This window comes from Bufo bufo, chromosome 3 (assembly GCF_905171765.1).
Source record: "Bufo bufo chromosome 3, aBufBuf1.1, whole genome shotgun sequence".
In the NCBI taxonomy this organism is placed as follows: Eukaryota; Metazoa; Chordata; class Amphibia; order Anura; family Bufonidae; genus Bufo; species Bufo bufo.
Genome location: NC_053391.1, coordinates 479,085,810 through 479,097,947, shown reverse-complemented (window position 1 = coordinate 479,097,947; position 12,138 = coordinate 479,085,810). Strand labels below are relative to the sequence as shown.

General features: G+C 44.5%; 1 protein-coding gene across 1 annotated transcript in view; it reads left to right on the top strand.

The window, feature by feature from the left end:
• POGLUT2 (protein O-glucosyltransferase 2) overlaps positions 1-12,138 on the top strand; it is a 120,058-nt gene that overhangs the window by 25,373 nt on the left and 82,547 nt on the right. The window contains exon 2 of the mRNA XM_040425246.1: positions 11,653-11,858. Within this exon, the coding sequence (XP_040281180.1) occupies positions 11,653-11,858 (206 nt within the window). The remainder of the gene's footprint in view (positions 1-11,652; positions 11,859-12,138) is intronic.

Here is a 12,138-nt window from a genome sequence, read left to right as displayed (position 1 = left end):
CCACTCATTTTTAATGCAGCTATGGATCGGGGTTCCTGTGTGTGTATGTGTGTTTGCTGTGTCCATTTATTTATGGTGTGGACATCAGCTTGTGAGCACGGGATCCAGTCAGCAAGGCTGTGGCAGGTAGGTGTGAACTAGTGTAGTTCTCCTGCCATATCCATACGTCTGTTTATGTACCCCATCTCCTTGCAGCTTGGCCAGTGAGACTCCTGTTCCTCCGTATCCAGGAGGAACAGGTGGTCTTACTCTGCTCCTAGTTCAGGGCCACCCTGAGGGCTAGTAGGGACCCCAAGGTTCCGGAGTATGAGCCCTCCTACCATCAGGGTCGGCTCATACAGCTAGGAGTCAGGGTCAGAGTTAGGGACGTAATAGAAGGTGACCTGATCCCTAATTCTGTCGTCCTGGTCGAGTAGCGACCATACATGTTCTGGCATCGCACGGCTGAGGGTTTCCCCCATCCTCAGCCGTGACAGTCAGTCACCCTGTGCAAGTTGCCAACTGTTGATCGAACAAAAGAGCCCCACAACATCACGCTTCCTCCTCCGTGTTTGACAATTAGTGTCACATACTGAGGAACCATCCTTTACAAAAACCCTGTGTGATGTACCAAATATGTCAAATGTTGATTCATCATTCCATAAGACCATCTTCCAATCTTTAGTAGTCCACTCGAGGTGCTGCTTGACCCAGACAAGCCTCTTGTTCAGCAATCTTACCTGTGTCTTTCTTACTGATACATGACCTGTCAAACCTTTCTTCTCTTCATAGAAGCTTGTTTATTACGATCTGCATTAACCCCTTAAGGACCCAGGAGGAAAATGCTCGTCCTAAATGGCCGGTACTTGGTGCCCCAGGACAAGCATTCTCATCCTGCGGTCCTTTCCCTGCTCTACATGCGGTGCTGCGATCAGCGGCAGGTATGCAACTGTTACTGACTGGTGAAAAATGGCAAGGTCCTTAAGGTGTTAAAGTATATTTGTCCTATATATTTTTTTTCATATTTTGATAAAGGTGATTAGTATCCAATTAGCAGCCAATCATGCACACTGTTGTCTCTCAACAACAGATTTTTTTTGTGGCCTTTAGTCTGCCAGACCTCTTCCTGTCAGAGTTTTTTTTACAGTTTCCAAGTGCCTTTTGATGATATAGGAAACTATACTCACTAAGAACACCTTGATTTTCTTTGCAATTTCTCTACAGGACTGGCCTGTGTTTTAACTCTGAAATTCCAACTATTGTTGCATTCAGGTTAAAATTTCATATTTTTATTTTTCAATCTTACTTTTGTTCCATTTCACGTTATTCACTGGACTTGAACTATGTAAATGTTGATGATAACTGTAAATACTGATGTGCCCAGTAGTGTGTGTATATACATATAAATGCAGTAGGCAGTGGCTCACCGGTACTATGGATATTGTGGGTGCTCAAACTTACTGGTCGTTCAAAAAACCAAAAGAGTTAAATTATATGTCCCCCAGCAGTGCTCATTGTATTTATAATGGTCTCTGTTGTACTGCAAACCGCTGTGCACCCTGTATTATTATAACATCTCCCAGCATTGTCCCCTGTATTTATAATGCCTTCCCCTCTGTATGGTTTCTAGTAGTTCCCCCTGTATTATTATAATGTCCCCTAGCAGTGCCCCCTGTATTTATAATGGCCTCTGTTATACTGCACCCTGCTGTGCACCCTGTATTATTATAACATCTCCCATCACTGTCCCCTGTATTTATAATGCCTTCCCCTCTGTATGGTTTCTAGTAGTTCCCCTTGTATTATTATAATGTCCCCTAGCAGTGCCCACTGTATTTATAATGGCCTCTGTTGTACTGCACCCCGCTGTGCACCCTGTATTATTATAACATCTCCCAGCACTGTCCCCTGTATTTATAATGCCTTCCCCCCTGTATGGTTTCTAGTAGTTCCCGCTGTATTATTATAATGTCCCCTAGCAGTACCCCCTGTATTTATAATGGTCTCTGTTGTACTGAACCCTGCAGTGCCTCCTGTATTATTATTACATCTACCAGCACTGTCCCCTTTATTTATAATTCCTCTCCCTCTGTACAATCCCTAGTAGTGCCCCTGTATTATTATAATGTCCCCCAGCAGTGCCCCCTGTGTTATAATATCCTCAAAAGTGCTTACCTCATTCGCACTCCATGCCTCCTATCCGCTTGAGTTGCCTTTGTCCCAGCACACGATGACATTGTTGTCCCAGCGCAGACGAATGTGTCAGCCTCATTGTGCTGCCTAAGACTTGGCACAGGAGGTTTCAATACGCGACCAACTGCGCCATTTTACTGCCTCATAGGCTTAAGTGAGCAGCGGGATGGATCCATAGGCTCTTGTGCCCTGCTGTCAGCTGGCGCTGTATGACTCACCTGCAATTGGTTTGCTTGGTGATAAAGGTCGCAACTGCTGCTGATAATTGTGCATCTTTCATCCTGATGAAAGATGACAATCAGCTGAAAAACTAGTGTTTGCTCGTTCGTCGGCTGATGAGCTGCTCAATTATATGGGCCAATTATAGGGTACAAGCGTTCCTATGAACGATGATTGGTCCGAATATGGTTTTGTCTAATAGGGCCGTTACGTTATAGGGGAACTCCAAATCTTTTGCAGATTCTTTGTTTCCTTATAAGATTAGTGGTGCCAGAGGTGTCTGGCAGCAACTTACTGTTACCACTATCCAGTTGTCCCAGTGGTGGTGGCTAGAGACCGACAGCTATCTATTGACTATGGACATCTCTAGAGAGGGGTCTGTCTACTTTAGGGACTTGTGAACTTTTCATAAATAACTTATCTAAAGGGAATCTTCCTTGGTGGACATGGTGGCAGATATATCAAAACTGATGTAAAGGAAAACGGGCTTAGTTGCCCATAGCAACCAATCAGATGCCACCTTTCATTTATCAGAGCTCCTTTGGAAAATGAAAGGTGGAATCTGATTGGTTGCTATGGGCAACTAAGCCAGTTTTCCTTTACACCAGTTTGATAAATCTCCTCCATGGTGTCTAATCTGCAGGCAGCATCTTATAGAGACGGAGGAGCCAAACAGATTGATATATAGGGGGTCATTTATTAAGACCCGTGTTTTAGACGCCGGTCTTAATAACGCCTGCGTTGGCGGTGGATTCACCAAGGTTATGTAGAGGCGTATTCACCGCCAGTCTAAATCTACGCCAGCTCCCTTGCTGGCATAGATTTAGACACCATTTTCTATGCCTAAAACAGGCCTAGAAAATGATAAATGACATGGGCCTGCCGGCCCTCCCCCTTCCCCACTAATACCACTCCCCCTTTTTTAGACCTGCCGTGAGCGGGAGAAAGTCGCAGATTGCGGTGCAAATAACATTTTTGCTGCAACCTGCAACAGATATAAGCCAGAATACTGGCTTATATCTGATAGTAAATGACCCCTGTAGTTTTTTGGGAAAGATTCTATGTAGAGTTAATTTATTCATTTAAATCTCTCAGCACTTTCTGTGCTTAGGTGTCCAGTAGGGGTTGTGTACACCTTCGAAGGCAATTGTTTTTAATGATTGCATTTTACTCATTTTGGGCTAAAAATAATTTTTTGAATTGGTCTTTATCAAAAATATTGAGCCGTTATGTCTCAAAGGGTTAACTGTTTTTCTAGCTGTGTGACTCCTACTTTCACTTTTTTGGTCATCTAATAACCTTTAAATTACTAAAAGGTCATAAACACTTATTTAAGCCACATTCTTATAAGTACGATAAGGATTAAAGGGGTTATCCAATTCTATAAAAAGCTCACCAAGATGCCGCCCCCCCCACACCGAATATACTTTCCCCTCTCCCTTCTCTGCTTTTGGTCCCCACACCGCCATTGGCTGCTCCCCCCCGACACCGGATGTTTTCATCCACGCACAGGGAGAAGCAGCAGCGGCGGTGCATGGACCAGGAGCGGCACAGAGAGTGGGGTAAGTATATTCAGTGTGGGGGGCCCGGCATATTGGAGGGCTTTTTATACTCTCAGATAACTCTTTAAGCTTTAATGAGTGTTTATAAGGTCAGAGAGCAGAGATAAGAAGTCCGTCAGCTTCCTGCATGACTAAATAGAGAGAACGTCAAATCCTTCTAGTAGAGCAGGGGGGTCGAACTCTAATTCATCGGGGACCGCATCAGCAGTTTGGTCATCCACAAAGGGCCGGTTGTATCTGTAGGACTATGTGTCCACTCTTTATTATCATAAATTATTGTCACTGCATTCAATTATTACTGTTTTTTGTAATAATGTAAGTAATAACTAGCTCTGAAAGCAGAAACATAGTCAGAATAATGGCAAGTAGATATTCAAATGTACAATTATTGTACAATTTATTGAAAAATTATTTTTGGTAACAGACAGTAATTTTTTTTTTAAACATCTGTGGATGACGGACACTGTTATGGGGGGATCTGTGGATGACGGACACTGTTATGGGGGGATCTGTGGATGACGGACACTGTTATGGGGGGATCTGTGGATGACGGGCACTGTTATGGGGGATCTGTGGCTGACGGACACTGTTATGGGGGGATCTGTGGCTGACAGACACTGTTATGGGGGGATCTGTGGATGACGGACACTTATGGGGGGATCTGTGGATGACGGACACTTATTGGGGGATCTGTGGATGACAGACACTGTTACAGGGGGGGGGGGGGGGGATATATGTGCCATCCACAAACCCCCCACCCCATAACAGTGCCATCCACAGACCCCCCTCCCCATAACAGTGCCATCCACAGACCCCCACCCCTTAACTGTGCCATCCACAGATTCCGTGTAAACCCCCCCCGCCGCCCCCCCCCCCCCAGTATACAAATATAAAATGTATTATTGAATTAAAAGTTATTAACCACCTCAGCCCCCAGTGCTTAAACACCCTGAAAGACCAGGCCACTTTTTACACTTCTGACCTACACTACTTTCACCATTTATTGCTCGGTCATGCAACTTACCACCCAAATGAATTTTACCTCCTTTTCTTCTCACTAATAGAGCTTTCATTTGGTGGTATTTCATTGCTGCTGACATTTTTACTTTTTTTGTTATTAATCGAAATTTAACGATTTTTTTGCAAAAAAATGACATTTTTCACTTTCAGTTGTAAAATTTTGCAAAAAAAATGACATCCATATATAAATTTTGCTCTAAATTTATTGTTCTACATGTCTTTGATAAAAAAAAAATGTTTGGGTAAAAAAAAAATGGTTTGGGTAAAAGTTATAGCGTTTACAAACTATGGTACAAAAATGTGAATTTCCGCTTTTTGAAGCAGCTCTGACTTTCTGAGCACCTGTCATGTTTCCTGAGGTTCTACAATGCCCAGACAGTACAAACACCCCACAAATGACCCCATTTCGGAAAGTACACACCCTAAGGTATTCGCTGATGGGCATAGTGAGTTCATAGAACTTTTTATTTTTTGTCACAAGTTAGCGGAAAATGATGATTTTTTTTTTTTTTTTTTCTTACAAAGTCTCATATTCCACTAACTTGTGACAAAAAATAAAAACTTCCATGAACTCACTATGCCCATCACGAAATACCTTGGGGTCTCTTCTTTCCAAAATGGGGTCACTTGTGGGGTAGTTATACTGCCCTGGCATTCTAGGGGCCCAAATGTGTGGTAAGGAGTTTGAAATCAAATTCTGTAAAAACTGACCAGTGAAATCCGAAAGGTGCTCTTTGGAATGTGGGCCCCTTTGCCCACCTAGGCTGCAAAAAAGTGTCACACATCTGGTATCTCCGTATTCAGTAGAAGTTGGGGAATGTGTTTTGGGGTGTCATTTTACATATACCCATGCTGGGTGAGATAAATATCTTGGTCAAATGCCAACTTTGTATAAAAAAATGGGAAAAGTTGTCTTTTGCCAAGATATTTCTCTCACCCAGCATGGGTATATGTAAAAAGACACCCCAAAACACATTCCCCAACTTCTCCTGAATACGGAGATACCAGATGTGTGACACTTTTTTGCAGCCTAGGTGGGCAAAGGGGCCCATATTCCAAAGAGCACCTTTCGGATTTCACTCGTCATTTTTTACAGAATTTGATTTCAAACTCCTTACCACACATTTGGGCCCCTAGAATGCCAGGGCAGTATAACTACCCCACAAGTGACCCCATTTTGGAAAGAAGAGACCCCAAGGTATTCGCTGATGGGCATAGTGAGTTCATGGAAGTTTTTATTTTTTGTCACAAGTTAGTGGAATATGAGACTTTGTATGAAAAAAAAAAATATATAAAAAAAATCATCATTTTCCACTAACTTGTGACAAAAAATAAAAAATTCTAGGAACTCGCCATGCCCCTCACGGAATACCTTGGGGTGTCTTCTTTCCAAAATGGGGTCACTTGTGGGGTAGTTATACTGCCCTGGCATTTTCCAGGGGCCCTAATGTGTGGTAAGTAGGTAAATGACCAGTGAAATCCGAAAGGTGCTCTTTGGAATATGGGCCCCTTTGCCCACCTAGGCTGCAAAAAAGTGCCACACATGTGGTATCTCCGTACTCAGGAGAAGTTGGGGAATGTGTTTTGGGGTGTCTTTTTACATATACCCATGCTGGGTGAGAGAAATATCTTGGCAAAAGACAACTTTTCCCATTTTTTTATACAAAGTTGGCATTTGACCAAGATATTTATCTCACCCAGCATGGGTATATGTAAAATGACACCCCAAAACACATTCCCCACCTTCTCCTGAGTACGGAGATACCAGATGTGTGACACTTTTTTGCAGCCTAGGTGGGCAAAGGGGCCCATATTCCAAAGAGCACCTTTCGGATTTCACTCGTCATTTTTTACAGAATTTGATTTCAAACTCCTTACCACACATTTGGGCCCCTAAAATACCAGGGCATTATACCTACCCCACAAGTGACCCCATTTTGGAAAGAATAGACCCCAAGGTATTCGCTGATGGGCATAGTGAGTTCATGGAAGTTTTTATTTTTTGTCACAAGTTAGTGGAATATGAGACTTTGTATGAAAAAAAAAAAAAAAAAAAAAATCATCATTTTCCACTAACTTGTGACAAAAAATAAAAAATTCTAGGAACTCGCCATGCCCCTCACGGAATGCCTTGGGGTGTCTTCATTCCAAAATGGGGTCACTTGTGGGGTAGTTATACTGCCCTGGCATTTTCCAGGGGCCCTAATGTGTGGTAAGTAGGTAAATGACCAGTGAAATCCGAAAGGTGCTCTTTGGAATATGGGCCCCTTTGCCCACCTAGGCTGCAAAAAAGTGTCACACATCTGGTATCTCCGTACTCGGGAGAAGTTGGGGAATGTGTTTTGGGGTGTCTTTTTACATATACCCATGCTGGGTGAGAGAAATATCTTGGCAAAAGACAACTTTTCCCATTTTTTTATACAAAGTTGGCATTTGACCAAGATATTTATCTCACCCAGCATGGGTATATGTAAAATGACACCCCAAAACACATTCCCCAACTTCTCCTGAGTACGGCGATACCAGATGTGTGACACTTTTTTGCAGCCTAGATGCGCAAAGGGGCCCAAATTCCTTTTAGGAGGGCATTTTTAGACATTTGGATACCAGACTTCTTCTCACGCTTTGGGGCCCCTAGAATGCCAGGGCAGTATAAATACCCCACATGTGACCCCATTTTGGAAAGAAGACACCCCAAGGTATTCAATGAGGGGCATGGCGAGTTCATAGAAATTTTTTTTTTTTGGCACAAGTTAGCGGAAATTGATATTTTTTATTTTTTTCTCACAAAGTCTCCCGTTCCGCTAACTTGGGACAAAAATTTCAATCTTTCATGGACTCAATATGCCCCTCACGGAATACCTGGGGGTGTCTTCTTTCCGAAATGGGGTCACATGTGGGGTATTTATACTGCCCTGGCATTCTAGGGGCCCTAAAGCGTGAGAAGAAGTCTGGAATATAAATGTCTAAAAATTTTTACGCATTTGGATTCCGTGAGGGGTATGGTGAGTTCATGTGAGATTTTATTTTTTGTCACAAGTTAGTGGAATATGAGACTTTGTAAGAAAAAAAAATAATAATTCCGATAACTTGGGCCAAAAAAATGTCTGAATGGAGCCTTACAGGGGGGTGATCAATGACAGGGGGGTTGATCAATGACAGGGGGGTTGATCAATGACAGGGGGGTTGATCAATGACAGGGGGGTTGATCAATGACAGGGGGGTTGATCAATGACAGGGGGGGTGATCAATGACAGGGGGGTTGATCAATGACAGGGGGGGTGATCAATGACAGGGGGGGTGATCAATGACAGGGGGGGTGATCAATGACAGGGGGGGTGATCAGGGAGTCTATATGGGGTGATCACCACAGTCATTGATCATGCCCCTGTAAGGCTTCATTCAGACGTCCGGATGCGTTTTGCGGATCCGATCCATCTATCAGTGGATCCGTAAAAATCATGCGGACGTCTGAATGGAGCTTTACAAGGGGGAATCAATGACAGGGGGGTGATCAGGGAGTCTATATGAGGTGATAACCACAGTCATTGATCATGCCCCTGTAAGGCTTCATTCAGACGTCCGGATGCGTTTTGCGGATCCGATCCATCTATCAGTGGATCCGTAAAAATCATGCGGACGTCTGAATGGAGCTTTACAGGGGGGTGATCAATGACAGGGGGGTAATCAATGACAGGGGGGTGATCAGGGAGTCTATATGGGGTGATCACCACAGTCATTGATCATGCCCCTGTAAGGCTTCATTCAGACGTCCGGATGCGTTTTGCGGATCCGATCCATCTATCAGTGGATCCGTAAAAATCATGCGGACGTCTGAATGGAGCTTTACAGGGGGGTAATCAATGACAGGGGGGTGATCAGGGAGTCTATATGGGGTGATAACCACAGTCATTGATCATGCCCCTGTAAGGCTTCATTCAGACATCCGGATGCGTTTTGCGGATCCGATCCATCTATCAGTGGATCCGTAAAAATCATGCGGACATCTGAATGGAGCTTTACAGGGGGGTGATCAGGGAGTCTATATGGGGTGATCACCACAGTCATTGATCATGCCCCTGGAAGGCTTCATTCAGACGTCCGGATGCGTTTTGCGGATCCGATCCATCTATCAGTGGATCCGTAAAAATCATGCGGACGTCTGAATGGAGCTTTACAGGGGGGTAATCAATGACAGGGGGGTGATCAATGACAGGGGGGTGATCAGGGAGTCTATATGGGGTGATAACCACAGTCATTGATCATGCCCCTGTAAGGCTTCATTCAGACGTCCGGATGCGTTTTGCGGATCCGATCCATCTATCAGTGGATCCGTAAAAATCATGCGGACATCTGAATGGAGCTTTACAGGGGGGTGATCAATGACAGGGGGGTAATCAATGACAGGGGGGTGATCAGGGAGTCTATATGGGGTGATCAGGGGTGATTACGGGTGATCAGGGGCTAATAAGGGGTTAATAAGTGACGGGGGGGGGGTGTAGTGTAGTGTAGTGGTGCTTGGTGGGACTTTACTGAGCTACCTGTGTCCTCTGGTGGTCGATCCAAACAAATGGGACCACCAGAGGACCAGGTAGCAGGTATATTAGACGCTGTTATCAAAACAGCGTCTAATATACCTGTTAGGGGTTAAAAAAAACACATCTCCAGCCTGCCAGCGAACGATCGCCGCTGGCAGGCTGGAGATCAACTCTCTTACCTTCCGTTCCTGTGAGCGCGCGCGCCTGTGTGCGCGCGTTCACAGGAAATCTCGCGTCTCGCGAGAGGACGCGCCGGCGCGTCCAGGAGGAATGAATCAACCACCTCCAGGACGCGTCTGTGCGTACAGCGGTCCGGAGGTGGTTAAACATGCCCCCCTCACTCCTAATTGTACCGTATATCCTAATTGCTTGTGTATAATGCCGGCAGGCAGGACGGGCGGCCGGCGCGTCACTCACTGACGTCACTTGCCTGCGCCGCCTGCTTCATTCATAAAGGAGGCGGTGCAGGCACGTGACATCAGGGAGTTACGCTGCCGCCCGCCCGGCCTGCCTGCATTCTACACAAGCAATTAGGATATACGGTACAATTATTTCCTGTGTAGAACGGCCGGCGCCGCTAGAGGGCAGACGTTCTCTGGCTTGTAGGCTGCCGCGCATGCGCTGAAGAGGCGGCTTTCTTGTGTCAAAAAAAAAAGCGAGAATAAAAGGTGAACGCTGGCGGCCGGCGGCGGCTGCACGGGCCACATGACGAGGTCATGTGTTTGACACCCGTGTAGTAGAGCATCTCAGCACTCTACAGAGAAAAGGGCTTCATATTTTTAATAAACACCAATTGAAAAAATTATTTTTAGCTCATAATGAGTACACAATTATTTTTTGACATAGGGCCAGGGTGTTTGGGATAGCTTTTTTTTCTTAATAAATGAAATCATCATCAACTGCGTTTTGCATTTACTCAGGTTATCTTTGTCTGAAATTCAAATTTGTTTGAAAATCTGAAACATTTAAGTGTGACAAATGTGCAAAAAAATCTGTAAGGGGGCAAATACTTTTCCACAGCACTGTAAGCAAGATATTGGCTTGATAAAGGTTGTGCGTGGCCAAAACGTTGCAAACAAGCATGTTTTAATGAAGAAAATGATACATTTGGGATGTTATTAGCGTTCTGGTCTTTTCTATTTGCTAAATTGTTATGACATGTGCGAGGCCGTCTACGGCTAGTTTCACTTCTCTGGCATTGTCAACCAGCAACCAGTTCCGTCACGCCCCCTTTTTGTTGATGTCCCTCAAGTCTCTGTCCTGAGTCCCCTACTTTTCTCCATTTATACATTTGGCCTGGAATAGCTTATAGTCCCATGGCTCACAATACCACCTCTGTGCTGACGACACTCAAATCTACCTCTCTGGCCCAGATAGTACTTCCCTGCTATCCAGAATCCCGGCGTTTGTCTGTCGGCTATATCTTCATTCTTCTCCTCCAGCTTCCTAAAAACACGGAGAAAACTGTACTCATTGTCTTTCCCCCATGTCACTCAGGCCCTCTACCTGATCTATCTATTTCAGTTAATAGCACAACACTTTCTCCAGTCTTGGAGGTCCGCTGCCTGGGGATAACATTTGATCCTGCCATGTCCTTTAAGCCACAGATCCAAACCTCCACTTGCCTTATTCAACTTAAGAACATCTCTTGTATTCGTGCCTTCCTCACCCCTGAGTCAACTAAAATATTAGTGCACACCCTTGTCATCTCCCGCCTGGACTACTGCAACATCCTCCTGTGTGGCCTCCCATCCAGCACTCTCGCTTCCCTCCAATCTATTCTCAACTCGGCTGCCCGGTTAATCCACCTCTCCCCTTGTTTCTCTTCTACCGCCCCCTACTGCCAATCCCTTCACTGGCTCGCCATTGCCCAGCGAATTCACTTTAAAATACTTACAAATACATATAAGGCCGTCCAGAACCATTCCCCTCCTTACATCTCTGATCTGCTTTCCCGATACATCCCAACACCTAATTTCCGATCCTCATTAACCTGAAGTGGATATTTTTTTTATCTCATTTACTATAGTCATGCATCAGGCGGTTGCTGTAAGTTTCTAATTTCCTCTATATAATGGACACTATATGTTAAGTCTTGTCTTGGAAAAACAGTGAATGACCTGCCTTTTTTCTCTCTATAGTTTTACATCTACTCCTAAAAGGGACCAGTTTCAAGTCCACATCACAGCACCGGGGGAGCAGTACACCAGAGTGGGGCTTCAGTTACTTGACAGAAAAGATGGCTCCTTCCTTGTAAGATATCGAATGTATGCCAGCTACAGGAGCCTTCAGATTGAAGTTAAAGTTAATGGCAGACATGTTGCAAAATCTCCTTATTTCCTTAAAGGTATTTTTGTTCTGTATAGTATGAGTGAGTCTGTTGACCTGCTTTAAAGGGGCTGTGTGACTTCACCAAATAGTATTTATTATGTAGAGAAAGTTAATACAAGCCACTTACTAATGTATTGTTATTATCCATATTGCTTCCTTTCCTGGCTTGATTCGTTTTTCTATCACATTATACACTGCTCCTTTCCATGGTTATGACCACCCTGCAATCCATCAGTGGTGGTCGTGCTTGCATACTATAGGAAACAGCACTAGCCTATGTGAGCTCCCATGGTCCT